Source organism: Phyllobates terribilis, unplaced genomic scaffold, assembly GCF_046119375.1.
Source record: "Phyllobates terribilis strain yellow unplaced genomic scaffold, ASM4611937v1 Scaffold_3__8_contigs__length_932513732, whole genome shotgun sequence".
NCBI lineage: Eukaryota > Metazoa > Chordata > Amphibia > Anura > Dendrobatidae > Phyllobates > Phyllobates terribilis.
The window spans coordinates 880,417,745-880,441,951 of NW_027362763.1; the positions used below are offsets into that span (position 1 = coordinate 880,417,745).

At 43.7% G+C, this 24,207-nt stretch overlaps 1 protein-coding gene across 1 annotated transcript in view; it reads right to left on the bottom strand.

Annotated features, from left to right (window-relative positions):
* Nucleotides 1-959: 959 nt before the first annotated feature.
* The window catches only part of FAM89A (family with sequence similarity 89 member A), a 28,177-nt gene continuing 4,929 nt past the window's right edge, over nt 960-24,207 (bottom strand). Inside the window, exons 2-3 of the mRNA XM_073672662.1 lie at nt 17,272-17,551; nt 960-3,655 (exon numbers count right to left, since the gene is read on the bottom strand). Of these exons, the coding sequence (XP_073528763.1) occupies nt 3,392-3,655; nt 17,272-17,520 (513 nt within the window). The 5' untranslated portion in view covers nt 17,521-17,551 and the 3' untranslated portion in view covers nt 960-3,391. The remainder of the gene's footprint in view (nt 3,656-17,271; nt 17,552-24,207) is intronic.

A 24,207-nucleotide genomic window follows, 5' to 3' on the forward strand; every position in this document is an offset into this window, starting at 1 on the left:
TTATTAAAAAAAATCTGCTTCTCTTTACCCCAGGATTGATCATTCATTTTCAAAACTCTCAATTCATGGGTAAAATCTGTATTCAGTGAAGACAGATTGTTACATTTCTGAAACAGGAGACGGCAGCTGCTACTGATAACATCCTATGTAGACAGGAGGGAGAGGTGGAGGGAGGAGCCTTTTATCTAGCTTATCCTTCTTCCTCACCCCTCCCCTCTCCATATAATCTTATGAGTAGCAACTTTCAACTTTATGTAGCGGAGACAAGGGGACGGGATGATGGTGGTGGTACGCAGGTTATGAGATGGGAGGAGCTAGAAGCAAAGGCCCCTCCTCCTTTCTGTACAGAAACTTATGAGTAGTATCTGTCAGCTCCTATCTCAGTAATGTAACAATCTGTTGTCACTGAATACAGATTTTACCTGGGAATTGAGAATTTTGATAATGACTGATCAGTACTGAAAGAAAGAGAAGCAAATTTCTCTGATAAGATATATTACAAAGTTTCCTATTTTCAGGTGTACTATTGATTTATGTAATAAAAATTAAAATGACAAGTATCCCTTAAGTCTGTGCATTACTGCACGGTAATAGATCTGAAGTGTGTGGATGCAGCGGGCTACATTAGTGGTCTATAGTAAGATGACAAGGGATCTTAGGATCAACTAAGATTAAGTACATAAAATATGGGAAAGGGAGAGTGAAATGCATGAAATTCCGGCAAAAAAAACAGGATCAAGATTCCTTCATCAGGATGAAATGTTGCTCTAAAGGGTTATTCCAAGTCAGCCATTCACTGCTGATGCAGAAGTTTGGCGCAGCTTTCCTACAGCGTTTCTATAACTCCTGTAGAATTGGCGATATGGAAATAGCATGACATCCTCCTTAGGTGTTCTTATTCCAGTCTCAGACATGAAACTTTATAACTACTTACAATGACTCCAAATTGAAACATAAAATATACCAAACACAAACTATGACTTTATTTTATTAGAGAAAATGGACGATTAACATGTCTAAATAAATACGCACAAAATAAACACAAGATAACAAAAAAATTGTTTTTTTGCTTAGCTGATTGCAAAAGAAATGCTGAGGTCCTAAATACATAAATAGACATTTCTATGAGTCAGGCTCAATGTGTGGTCTTTGTGCAATCATATGTATTAATCGTCTGTATGGAGTGGATCATTGTGATATGGACATGTGCGGAACATGCACATAAAGGAACCAGCACACGTTACAGGAAAGTGCATAAGAAAAATAAGAAAAGGGTAAAACAAGCAGCATATGAGATAAAGTGTCAAACAACAGAACATTAAACACTGTTTGAACTCACTAGTTTAAGAAACGCACAAGAAATTAAACTAACGATAAGTGAGGAGTTGGTCTTTACAAGTGTATATATATACTGCATGTATGACAGCAGACAAAAGGATGGAGCGGTCTATCAGATACCAGCGATCACTGTTCGCAGTGGTCTATACTAAGTGATCTGATTGGCGGACAGTGCCCCGACATGCGTCTGCTCTGGTTTTTATGGAGGAGACCCGCTGTCTGCCCCACAGTTTAATGAGTGTAGAACGGAGCGTTGTAATGAATAAAACACAGGACAGAACGAGCAACAGGAACAAAACTACTCATAATACAACTTCAGATGTGCTGCAGTTAATGTGAATAGACCCTGTTATATGTATGTGCACTTATTAGTTTATTTCAAAAGGCAATTTCAATGGGACATTTCGGGGAACTGTAACCCAAAAAATGTTGAGGATGCAGATAGCAACGCTGTATTCTGCTTTAGAATGACTCCCTAATCTATGTAGTTAAAAATACATTTTTCAAGATCCAGCGATAAATATTTTCAGGTAAATCACCAGTGAATTCCATATATATATATATATATATATATATATATATATATATATATATATATATATATATATATATATATATATATATATATATATATATATATATATATATATATATATATATATATATATATATATATATACTTTAACTCATATACAAATATATTAGTGATGAAAGCCATTCTGTTGCCAAAAGCAACCAACAGTCAGACACGTCGGATTGACAGGTCACTAGGACTAGGATTGTAATCTGACAAACAGCTGACATTGCAGAACTATTAACATTTTTTGGTTGCCGATAATTCAGAGACATAAGCTACACAGGCAGTTTTTGGTAGTGAAAACATCCATATGCAGAGAGGATCAGTCACCTCTCCGGACAGGTCCATTTTAGTACACAATGGAAATCCCCATAAAATAACAATACTGGAACATTTTTTTTTGTTATAGGTGAGTGTCGTCCCTCAGTTATTCCTCCTGGACATGTATGAATAAATTGACAGCTTGGTGTTACCATGTCTTTGTGAAAAGGGTGTGTACTAGAGTCTGCGACTAATTGGACAGACTGAGGACACACCCACAACGGGCACCACCTACTCACTTTATACATTTCTAGGAGTAACTAGATGATCCAGAGAGATTCCCTTATGAGGAATATAATTATTTATAAGAACAGACATGTCCGGAGAGCCAACAAGTCCTCTATAAGGCCATTTTGGTCAGGACTGTGCATTTATAAGTCATGATCAATCCATGACCACAGAAGGGGTGCAATTAAATATATGTTTAAAATGTATAAAATCTTTCTAACGTTTATGTTACACGCCTGATCTTACAAATACTGACTAGAGGCTTTAGTAGGACATTAATGTATGTGGACATCTTTGGATCACATAATCAAAAACTCTTCTGTGGCATTTATGCCTTAGGCTGCGTTCTCATCAACACGGATTAAGGCCACGAACTGAGGTTATTGTATACTGGACATTTTACACACTCAATCCTTTCAGAATTACGTGTGTCCTATGACAAATTAAAATGACCTAGTCCGATCAATATTAAACGATATCTGTATATCCTTTCAGCCCGTCTGAGGCACAATCAGAGAGGAGCTCACCGTTCCAGTCCTAAGAAATGCCGGAGCGTCTCCTTGACATTTACTAAAAACTGATAATATAAGCCATTGCTCTATGAATGATTTAAGGCAGATGATGGAAGCCTGTATAATTAATGTCCTATTACTACTGAGTCTCCAGCGCTACTCATTGTATACGGTGTATAAAAATTCTTTCCTCTCATATAAGTGCTTCTGGATGTTAAAGGCACTTGGACGATGTTTCGCATTGCTTATAGCAATATCACCACTAACAATGGTGATCAGGAACAGTACGGTCCGTATAAACATGGCAAAAAAATGCTTAAATGATAAGAAATGGCTTTCCTCGAGGAGAAAAAAAAAAACTCCTGGAAAGCATGGTTATAAAAATTCAGGAGTTGTCTTCCCGACATATGGCAAATTAAATATTCTCCAGTATCCAGTCATCATTAGAAATAGGAGGTACTGAGAGAGTGAGGTTTCCTTCAGAGTCCTCCCTAACACCTTTATGGAGGACACCGGCTTCCTGATAATACTCTTCCTCTTCATCAAAATATCCGTTTTCCATGGCGTATGTGCAGTCTGCACTGGAGGCGGCCTGGCAAGCGCCTTTGTATTCCTGGATGGATTCATACAGCGAGTAGAGCTGACACAGGAGAGACATGTCAAGTTGTCTTAGCCCGACCTGGGAATACAAAAGAAAGCAACTTATAACCTGCACAGCATGGGGCTCCGGATACATTCATTACCTGCTGGGCACAATAGCTTACTGCTCTCACAAAGTCTCCTGGAGTTTTTGTTTTCCTAATAAGAATTGCCATCACCACTCTTATGTGAATTTATATACAATTTACACAAAAAGGAAGGTATTCAGCAAATACTGTTTTTGGCTACGCAAAATTTTATTACATATGTTGGCCGCAAAACGTTTCTAAGATTTGCTGTTTATGATATGACATCCATTAATACTTTATGCACGCACAGATATTAAAAAAAAAATCTATATTGATGCTTTCCCTGTAGAACAGTTTCATCCTGGCGACCACTTATCTCAAAAGTTCTTCACCCCCACCCACATCTAACCAGACAAACACATCAATAATTCACATACTGACCATTTTGGTCTGGTCGGCATTAAGTGCTAAAAGATTAAGATACAACTGTTTCCTGAAATGTCTAATCAATTGTGACAGCTCTTTGAGAATGCATTGCTGTCTGAATATATCCATATATACCATTATGTACTTTCCAAGAGCCTTTCATACAGCCTCCATTGCTTGGCAATGCGCTTTCCATTTACTGAATTGTATATCCTTAGGGCGCAGTCAGACAGCTGTATAACACGACTGAGTGCTATGTGATGTTTTATCGGATAGCACTCAGTCCAATGTTATTCTATGGGTCAGTGCAGATCTGCCATTTTTTTCTCATACCGATCCGGTATGAGAAAACAATCGCAGCATGCTGCAGGTGCAGCCGATGATCAGATTACATGCACCCATACAAGTCTATGTGTCAAACATCGGACTGCACTCGGATATCATCCGAGTGCAATCCAATGTACGCTGACAGAGACAATAGAGAAATTACGCTCTTTGTCTTCTCCACACCTGTGCTGCGATTTCTCATTTGGGAGTTAGAGCCGAGTGTCATTAGCATAACCGGCCCAATTCTTTCACATGACGGCTATGTGACCCTGGCCTTGTATCTGTTGACATCTGCATTGAGCATCTCCATTGGGGTTATCGCCTCTTGACAGTAATAGCAGCACATGTATCTCCCTCCTAGTTTAGGCTACGCCTTAAAGTGCATCTACCTTTAACCTTTCCCACCAAATCTGACATTGAATGCGGAGACCTTACAGCATGCTGGGTCGTAGAGGCAATGGTACAGCATCCATATGGACCCATTTACGATTCTTGTTCTATACAATAAGACATATGCTTGATGCTCTCTGAACGTTGTACGGTTTCACACAGTGCAATGGCATCTCTGTCCAGGTCCAACATCAGGTTGGGCAGAAGAACTTGTATAGAGGAACACATGCAGCTTTGTGGCATCTGAAAGGCTGATAACACTCTCCTACACACTCCTGTGTTTGGCTCAAAAAACCTGTTTAAGGGTATGTGCACACGATGCAGAAATGCTCAGGATTTTTTCCTGAGCGTTTCTGCATCTCTCTGGCAGGAAAAAACGCATGCGGATTGTACATGCGTTTTCCTGCCAGGGACAAGCGGAAGTGAAGCGTTCTTCACTTTCATTTCCGCATGCGGGTTGGCAAGCGCTTTCCAAGCGATTAGCATCACTTGGAAAGTGCTTGTCAACTTCACACTATATAAATCCATGCAACCGGCATGGATTTATATAGTGTGTGAATGTCAAAAAATAAATATATACTTTACCCTCTGATGGCCCCCGGTGTCCTGCTTCGCTCGGTCCCGGCTGCCGGCAGTGAAGACTTTAGGACCTTCCGACGTCAGCGTCACGTGACCCGTCACATGACACTGACGTCAGCGAAGGTCCTTCTTCATTCAACCGCGAAGTGCGGGGAATCAAGCAGGAGCGCTGCGCGGGCCGTCAGAAGGTGAGAATATATATATTTTTTATTTTATTCTTTTTTTTTTTAATGGTACCTGGGTCTGGATGAGAGTCCTCTCCTCCACACCCGGGTACCATCCGCACATTAGACCGCATGAAAAGCACATCAACATATACAGTGATGCGGATTCCATGCGGTCTAATGCAAGTCAATGGCGGCAAAAGAGCAGCGTTTCCGCAAAATTAATTGACATGCTGCGGATTTTTGACCGCAGCGTTTACGCTGTGGAAAAATCCGCATCATGGGCACAGCACATGCGGATTTCAATTGGGGAACATTGCTGCCCTTCTACCATGCGTTTTTCATGCGTTTACGCAACTGCAAAAACGCCGCGGAAACGCATGAAAAACGCATCGTGTGAACTCAGCCTTATTCAAGACAAATGAGGTTTTCCAGGGGCTCTCAGAATTCTGTTGCACCTGTGCCTGGTCCTGCAGTTCAGTCCCAAGTGCCGAGTAGCAGTACCACTATGGAGCAGTGACTAAAACAACAAAAAGCTCCTTAACCACATGACGGCTTAGCCATTTTCATTTTTACAGTTTTGCTTATTCCTCCCTGCATTCCAAGAGCCAAAGCATTTTATTTTTCTGTAGATCTAGCCATATAAAAGAGCCTGTGTTTTTTTTGTTGCAGGGCAAGTTGCAGTTTTGACACTACATAACTATACAGTCATGGCCAAAAGTATGGAAAAATTACTATTTGTCTCATTCTCAAAAGTTTACTGCTTCATTTTTTGTAATGGCAATTTGCATATCCTCCAGAATGTCAAAGAGTGATCAGCTTAACAGCAATTACTGTACTTGCAAAGTCAATATTTGCCCAGAAAATGAACTTTAACCCCCAAAACACATTTCAACATCATTGCAGTCCTGCCTTAAAAGGAGCAGCTAACATCGTTTTAGTGATTGATCCATTAACACAGGTGTGAGTGTTGATGAGGACAGGGCTGGCGATCAATCAGTCATGATTAAGTAAGAATGACATCACTGGACACTTTAAAAGGAGGCTGGTTCTTGGCATCATTGTTTCTCTTCAGTTAACCATGGTTATCTCTAAAGAAACACGTGCAGCCATCATTGCACTGCACAAAAATGGCCTAACAGGGAAGAGTATCGCAGCTACAAATATTGCACCTCAGTCAACAATCTATCGCATCATCAAGAACTTCAAGGAGAGAGCTTCCATTGTTGTCAAAAAGGCTCCAGGGCGCCCAAGAAAGACCAGCAAGCGCCAGGACCGTATCTTAAAACTGTTTCAGCTGCGGGATCGGACTACCAGCAGTGCCGAGCTTGCTCAGGAATGGCAGCAGGCTGGTGTGAGTGCTTCTGCACGCACTGTGAGGCGGAGACTCTTTGAGCAATGGCTGGTTTCAAGGAGGGCAGCAAAGAAGCCACTTCTCTCCAGAAAAAACATCAGGGACCGACTGATATTCTGCAAAAGGTACAGGGAGTGGACTGCTGAGGACTGGGGCAAAGTCATTTTCTCTGATGAATCCCCTTTTTGATTGTTTGGGACATCTGGAAAACAGCTTATTCGGAGAAGAAGAGGTGAGCGCTACCACCAGTCTTGTCTCATGCCAACTGTAAAGCATCCTGAAACCATTCATGTGTGGGGTTGCTTCTCAGCCAAGGGAATCGGCTCACTCACAGTCTTGCCTAAAAACACAGCCATGAATAAAGAATGGTACCAGAATGTCCTCCAAGAGCAACTTCTCCCAACCGTCCAAGAGCAGTTTGGCGCCCAACAATGCCTTTTCCAGCATGATGGAGCACCTTGCCATAAAGCAAAGGTGATAACTAAATGGCTCATGGAACAAAACAGAGATTTTGGGTCCATGGCCTGGAAACTCCCCAGATCTTAATCCCATTAAGAACTTGTGGTCAATCATCAAGAGACGGGTGGACAAACAAAAACCAACAAATTCTGGCAAAATGCAAGCATTGATTATGTAAGAATGGACTGCTATCAGTCAGGATTTGGTACAAAAGTTGATTGAGAGCATGCCAGGGAGAATTACAGAGGTCTTGAAGAAGAAGGGGCAACACTGCAAATATTGACTTGTTGCATTAACTCATTCTAACTGTCAATATAACCTATTGGTACTCATAATATGATTGCAATTATATTTCTGTATGTGATATAAACATCAGACAAACACTAATAAAAACCAGAGGCCAGCAGATCATGTGAAAATATAATTTTGGTGTCATTCTCAAAACTTTTGGCCATGGCTGTATATGGTACTGAAAATGGGAAAAAATTATAAAATGGGGTAAAACTGAAAAAAAAAAAACACAATTTCGCAGTGCTTTGGGGTTTTGTTTTTACAACATTCACTTTGTGGAAAATGCTTAATTTATGAGTCAGTATATTTAAAGCGAACCGGTCACCAAGAAAATGAATTGTGATCTGTGGGCATCATGTTGTAGAGAAGGAGAAGGTGAGCAGAATGATAGGTGATTTTGGGAGAAAAGATTCTGTATAACCTGTGATTTATCCATTTAATCCTCTGCTCTTTCTGGGATTTCCGGTCCAGAGGGCGGGGCTATCAGTGACTGACAGCTATAGAAGTCTGCATACAGAGAGAGCTGTCAGTTATTGATAGCCCCGCCCACTGGAGAAAAAATGCCAGAAAGAATTAAGGATTAAATTATGAAAATAAAGATTATACCTAATCTTTTCTCACAACTCATCACAACAATCTGCTGAGCTCCCCCTGCTTTATAACATGATGCCTGCAAATTATACCGCATTGTCATAGTGACAGGTTTCTTTTAAGGTGATACCAAATTTCTATATATTTTTTTATTTTACTAAAAAAATTCATTTTTGTTCAATAGTGTATGCAAGGGCTTGTTCTTTGTGGGACCACCAAAAAGTTTTATTGGTATTGATCTCTGTTTAATTTTTTTGAGATGGTGACATGTCCAATAAAAAAAAAATACTTATATTCTTCCATTACAAATATTCTGGCCGTTTCTTGTATTCTTATATGAGATAAATACTTTGAGACTTTATTGGTTTAGACAATCATGCAGGCAGCAATGCTAAATAAGTTTTCTTGTTATACATTTCAGATTTTGATGAAAAAACTTGTATTTTTGGGTTTTATACTTAATATTCTTTAAAACTTTTATTTTATTTGTACATTGTTAAGGCTGTGCGCACACGTTGCGTTTTTCTATGCAGATTTGTCACAAAAACTGAAGGGTTTCCTGATGCCAGCAAAGTGAATGAGAATCCTGAAGTCTCGTGCACACGGTGCTTATTTATGACTTGCAGATTTAGTGCTGATTTTAGTCTGGAGCATGTCAATTCTTTCAGCATTTTTGCTGCAGTTTTCATCCATACTAAGGCCATGTTCACACATGTTGTCTTTTTTTCTGCAGCAAAATCTGCTGACAACTTTTCTCTGGCAGGAAAACAGCAGTGTCAAAAATGCCGGTTTTCCTGCGTATTTTGATGCGTTTTTGCAGCGTTTTTTTTTCACCGTCCTTCGGTCTCTATTTAGGCATGTACATAAAGTTCTGTGAAATACAAGAATCCCGTTCTATTTTGCCATCAAAAACGCTGCAAAAAATGCAGGTGCGTTTTTTTTCACCACCCATTACTTTCTATGGGTGATAAAACGATGCAAAAACGCTGAAAGAAGTGACATGCTCTATTTTCCAAAAACGCAAGCAAGGCAGAAAATACGCAGCAAACAAAAAGCAATGTGTGTGAACAGAGAATCCCGGTTTCTCATACACTTTGCTGTTACTGCAATACGCAGCTGAAAATTTGCATAAAAATCTGCTGCAAAATACCCAGCAAAACACAATGTGTGTGAACATAGGCTAATGAGTGGGGAAAAATCTGCACCAAAAAAGCACATTTTTCTTCTGTGTTTTTCCTGCCAAGAGATGCAGAAATTTCTGCAAATACTTATTGTGTGTGACGCGCCCCCTGGGCCATGTAGGGCAGTGTTGCGCATGCGGGGAACACCCGGAGCCGGATCTGATAGGGGTAGTAGTCCTCGTGGCGGTGACCCGGTCCGTGCCCAGGGTGTCAAACCAAGTGGCAGAACTTAGAATAAGATGTTATATTGTTCGACTACGCCACCCGTGGATTGCGGTCAGTGGGGACCGCCGCTGCACTGCAGACCGCTGAGGCTGATGTTATTTGTACAGCTGAGAGTGGGATGACTCCCCACGGGATGAGTATCGCCTCAGGGCAGCTATTGTGGAGATGATGATGGGAGTGATGGTGTGGGTGTCCCAGTACTGATGGTGCAGGTGCGGCGATGAAACACAGAGGCTTGAAGTGCAGTTTCCAAAGCTTTACTCACTGTTGGTGTTCAGATCACTTCGGCCAAGAGTGACCACCCGAGCCGTGCTGCGTTCACCAGGGGAGGGACCCGGTCAACTCCCAGGCAATTCCGGAGTGTGGTTCAGGGCTTCCCTCTCTTTCCTTTCTCTTACTTCTCTCTCTCTCGGCTTCAGGCCTCCACTTCAGGCCTGGCTCTGGAGCTGTGCCCGGACTGAACCACAGCTCCCTGTCAGCCCTCTCTGGCTGAGCTCCTCTCCTCTTCTCCTCCTGCCTGAACTGAACTCGACTGCACCCTGATCTAAGATGGTGCCCACCTTTTATACTCCCTTCTGACACCCGAGCCCAGGTGACCAGCACCCAATGGGCTCCTACCTATGCCCAGAGTCCCTCCCCTGTCTGCTCCTACACCACTGGGATATTCTCCCCCCCCCCTCCCCACTCCAGCCAGGGACAGACGCTGTCGTACCTGCACATCTATCTGGTGGGAGTACCGTTGATCTGTCCCCCGGAAATGGGGTGAGTGTAGTGTATGCAGCTAACTGAGCCCCGCTCCACACTCCATCCTTACCCGGGAGTGGAATACCACACCTCTGGTTCGAGGTGCAATACTCCTGTAGCAGCCGAGTCCTCGGGGTGCTACATGTGCACGTACCCTTATTAGTCTCTTTAGAGGACCTGAATCTCCAATACGGACTATACAATGCAGTATTGGTAAATTATTATTCACCTATAAAAACCAGCTACAGGCATGACAGACACTGGGACCTTCAGTAAGCAACTAACGATTAGGTTGTGAGAAAGGGGCGATAGGAATGGTGGACCTAAATTAATAAATGGCGTGCTCACGACGGATAGCAGTAGTTACTCTCAAGTCACAACTGTGTAACACAGCAGGTACCTGCGCTGTATGGAGCGGGCTCAGCTGCCGAGATCAATCCATATAGTGAGTGCGCACTTCTGTTGTTCCAAAGAGTTAACCAGCAGATTATTTGGAGTCTGATCTTTACTAATCTGACATTGATGCCTATCCTAAGAAATACCTGGAAAATTCTTAAAGGGTATATTCAGACTGAGTTTTTGGAGCACAACATTTCTAGATCCCCCTCAACAACTTGGTAGTTTCCCCTGCAAAAACTCAGAAAAAAGAACCAGGGCTGGATTCATCAAAGCTTTCACACCAGAATTCTGGCATAAAAACTTTGAAAAGTCACAAAATTTTGGTGCAACTCCGAGTTGTGTCAAAATTTTGTGACTTTTGCCGGCAGTTTCTACCAGCTCTGACCAAATGGGCGTATCTGGGGCAGGACACCACAGCTTGTCTACACCATTAATCTCACTTCCATACCAGACTGGAGTGAGATTTCTGGCACACCACTCATCAGACGCTCCAGATTCATTAAGAGGCGTGCACCCCTTCATGAATCAGAAGCATCCGAATCCAGCACGCCCCCTCATCAATACCAGCGTGAACAACATGCCTTTAATGTGTACATTTTTTTTTAAGGAGGAGTCGCCTCAGGCAAATGCCGGTGGCGTATACTTTGAAGTATAACATAAGGCGGAACATGAGCACAGCAATGTTGTTGTGAATTGCTGACCCCCTGTGCACAAACTCTGCTGGTTACCAATTGAACTCATGTCATTTAAAGGCACTGCCATTTCATCTGCCACTGAGCATAATAGAATAACACCCTGAATTCACCTGGTTCTTTAAAAATGCTCTAGTCATGTATTGTGTGCACTGCCATTATAACAGGCGCATGTGGATGGCTGCATGACTGAACGATAGTAGCCACAGAAATCCCTCCCAGTAGAGATCCATTATTCTGTGACCGCCTGCTTTTTCACCATTTATGGCACTGCCCTATGGCTTCTAGACACTGAAGAAGAAAGAACAATCAGGCTACAAAAAATGAAAAGTAGATGTATAAAGGGAGCAAAGCTAGAGGGCAATGAGTTAGATGTGTCCAGCAGCAATTTTTTGCTACCTGGTGGAAGCTCTATGCCAGGAGTATAATAATCAAGACATCAAGTAACTTAGTAGTCATTTAGGAGGTGAAGACCTGAACATAATCAGGAAAACAGAAATAACCCAAATTTGCCATATGCAGAGAATCTTAACAGACCTTGAGCTTTAATCACAACAAAACCCTTATCAGAAAAACGCACATAAACCCCACCCTAGCACTGCAGATAAGAAGTCTAATACTTGTAGGTTTTATTGTAGTGGCACAGCCAGAGGGCGAGAGGTCATATCACGACTTTAATGTCTGTTCAGCATGACTTTATTAGAGGAAGCCGGCCTGTTAAAACATTTTCTTTGGAGAGATGTTCCTTTATTGGAACTGACCTCTGAAAGGGACCAGCTGTGTAAGACACTCACCCTGCACACAGCTTGTGGGATCGCACATGAACCGCTCAGATATATTATGGAATTACTGCTTTAGTAATTCTCTATACAGTCTTAATATCCACATTACAAAGAAGTGTCTTGGTCTTATATTTTCAGGACTATGCAGAACTGAAATTATCCATTAAATGCATATGGGGCAATTGATAGACATGCAATTCACAACCGCTCAAGTGGGTGAATCTGCTTTAAAAGCCAACAAAGGATGCTTGGGCAATGTAGGGTTACTAGAGGCTTGTACTAATGATTATTCATGGCATGTCACTACGTGATCAGTCAGTTTTTCTTCATTAAGGAGTAGAGCCACACTCACCTGTACTGGGTCCTGGAGAAATGCTACACTAATGTGTTGCAGCTAAACCCACAATGCTAACATATTCTAGGGACGGCTAGTATATAATAAATATTAGTGGATATATCTATATATCTATCTATATATAGATACATATACACACACACACACACACACAATCCACTATCTGTAGTATTAGAAGTGTTGTTATTTGCATATAGAGAGCAATGAACCACAAATGTAAAGTGAACATAAGAAATACTGATCTGTGACTATAGATTAGCCGCAGTGCTTACAGGGATTCTGGGATAGTCTGAGACACACCCCCTGTCTCATGATTGGCTCAGACTGCTGCTCTGTCCCCTCCTCTATCCCGCTTGGCCTATTTGATTGGCTGTGTAAATACACACGCTCACATGGAGGTCAGTGAACCCACTGCAGATTTCCGGTAAAGCAAGGGGAGAATGATTATAAAGTGAAGATTGCTAAATCAGTGAGAAAAATAAAATAATTGCAATTGTCATACATATGCTGAGGAAAATAGGCCTTGGTAAGGAGTATGGAGGAACACTTTAAGAATCCTAATGTATAAGTATAGTGCATGTTATTAAACATTTTATAGAACAGTGGCTCAGTGGCTAGCATTGCAGCCTTGCAGCGCTGGGGTCCTGGGTTCAAATCCCACTAAGGACATCTGCAAGGAGTTTGTATGTTCTCCCCGTGTTTGCATGGGTTTCCTCCGTGTTCTCTGGTTTCCTCCCACACTCCAAAGACATCCTGATAGAAGATTTAGATTGTGAGCCCCAATGGGGACAGTGCCCATAATGTCTGTAAAGCTCTGTGGAATTAATGGCGCTATATAAGTGAGTAAAATAAATAAACTACATTTAATAAATTACACTTTTGTACAAAAAAATATATATATCCATCATTCAATGATGCAGGACATGATATATGGATATTCTCATGACTAAACAAAATACACTAAAGACTAAAAAAAAATTGACAATGGCAGACATATCCTACTATTTATCCAGCTGAATGGTAAAACAATTAGATAATGTATTCTACGGATATCCTACCGTTTTACTGAAAGTGGCTCACTTAACTTTCACAATGGATCCAAGCAGGAACTCTGGGGAGAAAAAGTGCAACTTCTCTCAATGAAATGCCTACACAGGATGCCAGGGAGGATTCCTTCACAGCCCTAATACCCACATGTTTTAACACTGTGCCGCTATAAAACTGCACAATGGTTGTCCTGATGAATGCCTACCTTCTGGCAGATTTAACAGTACGATACAAGAATATTGCCAGATTGTTAATCATGGTCTTAATTAAGTACTGAGATTTTAATGAGCCATGTGCAATGAATGCGTCATTCTTATCTGCCAATTATGAGGGTGGCACTTTGCTATACTGAGCGGTTAAAGACCTGGCACATATGCTCGTAATGTCATAATGAGAGCCCAAGTATAAAAATAGCAGATCCTGTTTCTCAATCTTCTTACCCTACCTAAGTCTCTGGCCATGGGCTGACAGCAGTCAGCAAACAATAGAGCTACCTTCACTTTAATGATTCATATGTCCTCGTGATCCTTAATACAAGGGGCTAGGCCTCATAGGACTTACTATTTCAGGCTAAGCCCTTTATCCAGCTACATTATTATACTTGGAGGATGATTGGAAAAAGCAAAAGGCACAGAAGTATAAGAATGAGGATTACACAGAACGGAACAAAAGAAACATTTATACTTACTGGCCCACACAAACACAATGAAACGCCTCCTCCGAGACACCTATAATCTAATGCAGAACTCAAGACAACCGTCTTAGGGGGAGTTCACTAGTCACAGGCAAAATAAGTGTTCTGCCATGACTTACTGTACATAAAATAGAGGTAAAAGTACCTAACTGTGCAGTAGTTTTGCAAAAGTCACTGTAGAAAAATGTGTTTAGACGACAACGTCTAAATTCCAACATGGAGTATGTTCACACGTAGCAGACTTGTTGCAGAAATCTGCTGCTGTCCCCATTCTTGTGGAAATTTGATAATGTCATTCATCAGGCTCAGCCCCTTTTATTAGGCTGTAACTCAAGTTTTTAGGGGACTAGAAGAGGGGTGGTCACAGTTGTGATTGAACAGTGTCCTAAAAAGCGCATTTATACTAGTAAATAATAGTGTAAGGCTGCATTAACACAGCCCCACTGAAGCCATTAAGTAGCCTGTATAGGCGGGCTTGCCGCACGTCAATGTGCCTGGATCAGTTGTCAATATGATCGTTCTGTGCACATAGAATATCATTGTTCTCGGCAGCACAGGACCTATTTACGCAGGACGTCGTGCTGCAAAGAACGATGATATTTAAACAAACTTAAAAATCACTTCACGCAATTAGCCAGGGCTTTGATCATTTGTCGGGTTTTTGGCAACCTGCTTAGACAGGCTGAATATCAGGAAATGAGCGTCCCTAGGAAAGCTCGCTCCTGATAACTGCCCCGTGTAAATGCTCACTAAGCCATCAAAAATATGATCGGTATACGATGGCAAACGAGTATTTACATTGCACAAGAATCTTGTAATAGGTCGCTAATGTATGATCGTTTAATTGCTGCATATCACATTGTATTCCCCATGAAAGTGTCAGATTTCTGCCAGTGTAGGTGTGGGAAAGGCATTGGGAAAAACGTTATTGATTCTGCAGTAGACAGCCTTTAGCGCCCCTTTCCCTTCTCCTGCGTTGTGTCTTTACGAGCCTCTGTATGCGACTTAATTCTACAATTGAGGCAGTTTATACACTAGAGGAGGTAGTGCTGGGTCTGAGTTTAGTAAAGACTCAATGTACTTTAGCATCTTGGGTATGAAGAGCAGAGGAGTCACTAACTGATCAACTCGTGGAACATATAGGTCCCGATTCATCAAGACCATCATTTCTCATGCCGCTCTTGATGAGGGGGGCGGCATGCAGTGAGAGGAGCCTGATGCCTCTTCATGCATCAGGTGAGACGTGAAGCGGCGTGTTCCCTCATGCGCCCTCTGACGGACTGGCGTAAGATTTGTGGTGTAAGATATGCCGCAACTTGTTACGAATTTGACAAGGGGACACCACACTGCTGCCCAGTCGTAGCTTCGCTCTCTTCATCAGAGCTGGGTAAAAACGGTGTGCAAATGCCAAAAGTCGCAAAATTTTTGAGCAGCCAAAAATTTTGTGACTTTTCAAAACTTATTCTGCTAGTGCTTTGGGTTTAAAGCTTTGATGAATCCGGCCCATATTTCTGTTCAAATTGTGAGCCAAGCTTGACCAACCAATCACAGATGTCACGCTACAAATAATTAGAGAACTGCATTTGCAAAAGCAATAGCGCTAAACAAGCAAACAATTTCCATTTGCATTGCATAATGAGCAAGAAACAATGACAATTTCATAAGTGACGAATTAGCGTTTTTTTTTAGCGTTTTGGACATATCAATTGGTCACTCACTCTATTTGCATTATACAATTACCATGCAAAATAAGTCATAAGCGTTTGATGCTTAAAGATTATCTCCTCCTGTAAATGGGCCTTACGTCGTAAAGAGATACATGGAAGAATAGATCTCCGAGCCCAATGTAATCTACTCACACCATGCTTGCAGTGTATGTAGGAGGTACAGGTTGGAAGGATTTCACATCTGACAATATGTCACTGTATAGTACACATAACCCATAGACGTCTATGAAATGAAATGCTTACCATGCGTTATGTACATTATTTAGCGGGATGCTTCTGTGTAGAATGGCACAGAGCCAGACGGAAACCAAAACACTTTTTTGGCCTTCATTGGATGTATAGGACCATTTGCATCATAGTTAATAACATTTCCGCCCAATGTTCCGCTGTCTACCTTGAAACAACCACTTTTGGGCAGGAATTGCATGAACACAGCCACCTTTTTACCCATGAGTCCTGGCAAATCCAGGACAGTGGACAAGAATGATGGATGCATCTAATTTATGCTTCAGGAGTGTGAATACTTAACTGGAGACTTCTAACAAGTCCAGCCAAGACATATTTGTCTCTTGATTAGCGCTTACCATGACATCCTACAGTAGATCGGGTGAATGCATTACATGAGCTGAATATTCTGAGTATACATCAGTAATACAGGAGACCCCAAAAATGCTGCAGTGTTTGACAGTGAGTCTTCTATATACTGATACAGAAGAAGGTGGTGGGAAATTATGACATCTTGCACTGTAAGACTATAGACACAGGGGGCTCTGTATGATCGAGTGTGCACTATACTGAGCAAGATGCCCTTTTATTATTAATTTGCGTTCTCACAAAGATCTAGTACTGGTGCAAATCTATCTGCACCACTCGGTCCTTCGACCATGTCAGTAATCTGTGGCCATTGAGAATCGTCCCCTGCCTCCCGGCATCCACTGCTCTATTATTTTTTATTTATTTATTTTTTTATTAGCCACCCCTGCACAACGTCATTGTTGAGGTGTGATGCCCATTGTGACGTTACATCAGGTCGGCTAATCAAAAGAAGAGCAGCGGATGCCGAGAGATAAGGGGCGGTTCTCAGGGCTCCAGTCCAGCCGCCACAGATTACAGACGTGACCGATGGACCAGATCGTATTATTTGATTTGCACTAACTCTACAGAGTGCACGTTAGCCTGCATACAAAAGGGTTAACTCACCATTTCTTTCCTAAGTAAAGCCAGCGCTGCATCTAAATTTGGCGGCTTTGGATGAGCTTGAGAGCTTCCACTTGAACCTCCGCGGCTTAGGTCATCTTGAATGCGGGATTTCTGCGCGTACACTCTCTCCAGGTCTCGCCAGCCTGACCCTCCACTTGAGTTTAGCAACCCACTGAGGCTCTTTGGCAGAGGAGGCAACCCCTCCATGCAAGGGGTCAGCGGAGCGACAGCTGTGTGGGACCCACTCATCGCTCAGCAGGAACGGAGCCAAATATTCCTCCTAAAGAATTACAAACATCTATTAGAAGCATTGTAATGACGGCTCTGCTACATCCTGGTCATCGTTACCAGGCAACTAAGAAGGCACCATGGAACCGGCAATGCCCCGGGGGCTCACACAGACTCACAAATGACTGTTTAGGGTTTCTCTGACAACTCAGTGATAGTTTATGTACCTGAAAGGACAAACTGTAAAGGGTGGATTCACCCGAGTCATAATCTTACACTCCTGACGAACACGCCACAAAATCAACATGTTGTGCATCGGGATTGTGCCTGTGTTAATTCCCCCTAATCTAATGGCGGCCTGGCATAGACTTCAGACACTGCCCCTAGAGAGGACTCTCCCAGTCATACACATTTACAGCCAGTGCAGTGGTGTAGAATAAGAACAGCAGCGAATTGCTGGACATTTCGGATGCCGGAGTAGGTATGGCCCATAGGATTTTATCGTTCCCCTCACATTAAGTGGCACCACAGCTATAGGGCAGCAGCTTATCATGGCTCCCATGGACAAGCTCTTACAGTAGGCATAATACTGGCACATTAATGATGAAGTCAGGGTGACATAACTGGTAGCTGCTCCTACGCATTAGGTGAATGTCACCCGAGATAACGGATTTTGGTGACACCAACCAATGATATAATAGATTGAAATGTTGTATATACCCCAAAATGGAATCCATGAGAACAGCAGCGCACTAAGCAAGCCCTCACCCAGCGCAATCGACAGAAACATTAAAACATACAGGTCTAGTTTTTTAACATAAGCCTTTGAATTCAATACTTTAGTACTTAAAGGGGTTTTCCCACGAACAAGTTGATTTTAATCAATAGATCTGGGAATGATAATAAATTCCACAATCGGATGTGTGCAAATAAAATGTTCCTGCTCTGAGATAATCTTATAAATGTGCCCCCGCTGTGTGCTGTGTAATGGCTGTGTCTGACCGTACAGGGACATGGTCTGATCATACCACATCTCCTGGGCAGGTGAGGAAGGAAAAGACTATACAGACATTACAGCACGGGATCACAGCTGATTCTTTCTGTGAGGTAAAACATTTCTCTGCCTGTTTTTAAACAATGTTTACTTCAAAGAATCAGCTGTGATCCCGTGCTGTAATGTCTGTATACTCTTTTCCTTCCTCCCCTGCCCAGGAGATGTGGTATGATCAGACCATGTTCCTGTATGGTCAGACACAGACATTGATTAAAATGAACTTTTGTTCATGGAAAACCCCTTCAAGTGAAAAAAAAAAAAAAAAAAATTCAGTTAGTTTGGTATCCCCCCCCCCCCCATTTTATCCACCTGAAATATTTTTCACGTTTTTCAATACTTCATTTGGTAAAATAAATGGTGTAATTCAAAACCGCAGCTACCCCCATCGTAAACAAGCCCCCATACGGCTATGTCGAAGGGAAAACAAAAAGTCATGGCTACTGGATTACTACTATTTATATTTCATATGTAACCCCTTCTCATGTACAGCACTAAAAATAAACAGTAATAATAATAATACTGGAACAAGGGAAGGAAAAAATAAAAGTAGTCCAGTCATTATGGAGTTAAACAATAGGTCATTTTCTGATTAAACATTCCTGTTAAAGCCACTTTTAATCAAAAGATTGCTCGTTTTCAGGCTTTATTGGCCTATAGGAACATAAGGCTTTAAAATAACGGAATTCCCCCACCAGTGCTGCCTCTATTCTGCTCCCAAGCGATCTGTATTTACAGGGCTTCAGTGGGGACAGTCTTGTATTTAAACAAGGGACCGCTGCAGCCAATCACTACCCTCAAGGTTGATACTGAGGTCACTTCTTGTAGACAAGACGTCACCACTGCAGCCCAGCAAACAAAGCCCAGTGGGTAGCCGCAGCAGCGAGGAGCTGGAGCCACAGGGAGGTCACCAGGTAAGTAATGATTATGCCATTTATAAGCATTACTAGCCTGTGACCTAATCTGGCTGAATGGACTACCCTCTTTAAAAGTGAATATTGTTTGATCACCTCCTAATAGATTTACACATGGATGCCATCCATATACAATTGCTCTAGAGCCATATTGTCTGACAATACATGCTGGGGCGCTGAGAACAGCTGTGGTCATACTGGTGTACGGACAGTATGGGACACAGCATGGTTCGGTTTATTCATGCATTCCAGTGACGAGGAGGAGGAGGATCAGATGCTGCTTCTGATCCCTATAATATAAAGTATGTTTTTTGGATTTAGCTCCGCTTCCTAATATTGGACATGTTAGCAGAACAAGCGTCCAACCCCCTCTATAAACACTGGCGAATGTGCATGTTATTACAGTAAGGAGAGATAAGCAGCTGCCAGACGCAAACTCAAAATGAACCTTTGGCAGTCCGTGGTAGATGAGTGACATTACCAATCTCTGCCCACTCGCCCCATAGAGGCCACTGTTCAGGATGCAGTGCCAGCATGGTAAAGACATTCATCATCTCTGTTGCAATGGCACCGATGGCGTACAGCCCCCACTTACTTAGGATAAGATGATCGACTGTTCTGGAACTGGTCTGCACAACATGTTAAGTAATGCAGTGTATTTTTTGTATTATAAAATGAACTTTTTTCCCCCAAATTTGGGGGAAAAAAATGGGGGAGCGTCTTATAATCCGAACTGTAGTGGAGCTTATTGGCGTTGGTGGAGCGAGGTCCCAAGGTCGCTGCTGCCGGAACATTCTGCCTTCCGACAGAGGCAAGAGTCGGGAGATGGCCGCAAGCCCCATGCTGCGGGCCCCATGCTTGTAGTAGGAGGTGTTCGGTGGTGCGGGGGCTCCGCCGACATTTTGTAAAAGCCGGAGCCCAGCACCTTCCATACTCTACTTGGTGGACTCTGATAAAATGGCCACCGGAGGCGGTGCATGGTCAGATTGAGATCTCGGCTCCCGAGATCTCAATTGCCCCCGCACCACCAAAAGCCCGCAGCCATCTCCCGACTCCTGCCTCTGTTGGAAGGCAGAATGCTCCGGCAGCAGCGACCCTGGAACCCCACTCCACCGAACACCTCCTACTACAAGAATGGGGTCTGCAGCCACCATCTCCCGACTCCTGCCTCTGTCGGAAGGCAGAATGCTCCGGCAGCAGCGACCCTGGAACCCCACTCCACCGAACACCTCCTACAAGCATGGGGCCCGCAGGCATCTCCCGACTCCTGCCTCTGTCGGAAGGCAGAATGTTCCGGCAGCAGCGACCCTGGGACCCCACTCCACCCAACACCTTCTACTACAAGAATGGGGTCTGCAGCCATCTCCCGACTCCTGCCTCTGTCGGAAGGCAGAATGTTCCGGCAGCAGCGACCCTGGGACCCCACTCCACCCAACACCTCCTACTACAAGAATGGGGCCTGCAGCCATCTCCCGACTCCTGCCTGTCGGAAGGCAGAATGTTCTGGCAGCAGCAATTTCCTGACTCCAGCCTCGACCCTACCACCTGGGACCCCGCTCCACCAACGTCTCTGCCTCCCACAAGGTAAGCTGATTATAACACGCACCGGTTTATTAAAAAAAAAAAAAAAAAAACCACAAAATTTTTTTCCTATTCTCCTCCCCAAAATTTGGGGTGCGTCTTACAAATCGGTGCGTCTTATAATCCGCAAAATATGGTAATTAAAAGGGGCTGTACAGTGAAAACAAGTTATCACTATAGTGTTGAGCATTCCGATACTGAAATATCGGGTATCGGCCGATATTCGCGGTATCGGAATTCCGATACTTAATTCCGATACTTTTACAATATCGAATACCGGAATCGGAAGTTCCCATAATGCCTGCGCTCTGCAGTGTCTCTGAAGGATGACAAGCTGGATGGCAGCGCTCAGCTGAGATCCAGCCTGTCATCAGAATGCCATCCCAGCGTGGGAGAATTCTCCTGATCGTTTAAAAGCCGGCGGGCGGTAAAAAGCCGCCGGCTTTTAAACAATCACACAGCCTCATACTGCTTCCCCGCAGCCTACCACCCCGATCCTCCGCTCCCCTCGCCACCTCCCATCCCGATCGTAAGTTAGGACCGGGCGGGGAGCGCAGCACCCGGGCGGGGAAGCCGGCAGTGAGAAGACTTCACCGCCGGCTTTCCCGTTCTGTGCTGCGCTTTCCCGCCGGTTATTTCAAATGAACAGCTGAGGTATCAGGTGATGCTGATCAGCTGTTCATTTGAAGTCGCCGCGGTGCCCTCAGAGGGTTCACGTGAGTTCATGCTTGACTGCATTGCATGAACTCACATGAACTTTCCCACGGCCGCACAGGTCAGCCTCACCTCCCAGACGATCAGCCCGTCATGATTGGTGTGTGTGGGTGTCTGTGCGCGGTGTCTGCGAGTGTGTACGGGGTGTCTGTGCGTGTGTCTGCGAGTGTGTGCGGTGTCTGTGCGATGTGTGCGGGTGTGTGCGTGCAGGCAGACATAGGCCGATGTGACACTACTACTCCCATCGGCCTATGTCTGTCCCCCGTCCACTCGTGCCAGCAGGATCAGCTCGATGGGAGCAGTAGTTCCCATCAGCCTGATCCTGCTATTTAAATTGCCCTACTGTGTCCCCAATAAATTTTAAATACATGTCATTGGTGGCCAGTGGTTACCTAAAATAAATTAGTTTATACATTACCTGCCCCCGCCGATCGCCACCTAAAATAAAGTAAAAAATAAAAAACTACACCTATACTCACCTACACACCTAATTCCCCGAAGCCATCGATCTCCTGTAATAAAATATAAAATAATAAACCACAACCTTATCCTTACCCCTCCGTAGTAGTCCACGAGTGTCCCACGATGATCTCCAGTTTAGAGCAGCCACATAGAATGTGACCGCTCTGAACCGCTGCCACCGCTAGAATGACGGGGCCGTAAAGCAGCCCCGTCATTGCATAAGCGGGTTCGCCGGAGTTCAGGCAGCGCTGCTCCGGTTAGCCCCTTTACGGCCCTGCTGTATCGTGAGAAATTCCCACGGTACAGCAGTGCCGTAAAGGAGGTCTCCGGAGCTGCGCTGACTGAATGCACTCCGGTGACCTCAGTCAGTGGCTCCCGCTGCCGGGAGCGGACGTGTTCCCGGCAGTGTGAGCTTACAGCAGCCATGCACAGCTGTCACCATGTCCAGATGTGACAGCTGTGCATGGGAGATCAGCACAGGAACGTGGACAGGTAACTATTATTTTTAGTAAACTAAGAATTAAATAAAATTGTGTGTTTTATTTCAAATAAATTATTTTTTTCTGGGTGTAGTGTGTTTTTTCTTTTTAACACTTTGTAGGTTAGTAATGGGGGTGTCTTATAGACGCCCATCATTACTAACCAGGGCTTCATGGCAGCTGGCGCTGACATGAACCCCACCACTATTACCCCCTGCCACCGCACCAGGGCAGCGTGGAAGAGCGAGGCTAAGTGCCAGAGTTGGCGCATCCTATGGATGCGCCATTTCTGGGGCGGCTGACGGCTGGTGTTTCTAGCCTGGGAGGGGGCCAATATTCATGGCACCCTTCCTGGGCTATTAATATCAGCCCCCAGCTGTCCGCCTAGCCTTTGCTAGCTATTAAATAGGGGGTACCCCACGTCATTTTTTGGGGGGGGGGTCCCCCATTTTAATAGCTATTAAAGGCTAGGTATTCAGCTGGGGGCTGATATTAGTAGCCTGGGAAGCTCCGTGGGTATTACCCACTTCCCAGGCTTCAAACATCTGCCCCAGCCGTCTGCTTAACCTCCGCTAGAGCCTAAAATTATGGGGGATCCCACGCCAATTTTTTTTTAAATAAATCCTTTATTTTAACACTAAATGACATTTGAGGAGTTAATAAAGATGCAGTCCCTAAATTATTATTTATTTAATTAATTTTTCCCAAAAATTTTGACGTGGGCTTTGCCATATTTTTGTATGCCAGCCAGGTACAGCATCCAGCTTCTATGAATGCGCCATTTTCCGGGGTGGCTGCGGACTGCAATTTGCACCGGGGGGGGGGGCAGAAAGCTTGGGCCTCCCTGAGCTGCAGATTCCAGTCCCCAGCTGCCTAGTTTTACCTGGCTGGACACACAAATAGGGAGAAGCCCCACGTATTTTTTTTTTTAATTATTTCAGGAAATTCATGAAATAATTAAAAAAAAATTGACGTGGGGCTTCGCACTATATTTGTGTCCAGCCAGGTACAGCAGGCAGGAACGGGCTGCCCCCAACCACCAGCTGCCTATTTGTACCTGGTTGGACACAACAATATAGGGAAGCCCTTTTTTTCTTAATTATTTCATGAATTTCATGAAATAATTAAAAAAAAAATACGTGGGGCTTCGCCCTATTTTTGTGTCCAGCCAGGTACAACTAGGCAGATGGGGGCTGGAATCCACAGAGCAGGGAGGCCCAAGCTTTCTGGGCCCCACCCGCTGCAAATTGCAGTCCGCAGCCACCCCGGAAAATGGCGCGTTCATAGAAGCGCCATCTTCTGGCGCTGTACCCAACTCATCCAGGGCCCTGGTGCAGTGGCTCACTGGGTAATAAAGGGGTTAAGGCCAGCTTGGCATTATCAGCTGGCCCTAAGCCCGAAATTCATAGGGTCATGCCAATATTAGACATGACCACCATGAATTTCTAGTAAAGTATTTAAAAAAAACACAACACCCAGAAAAAAGTCCTTTAATTGAAATAAACAC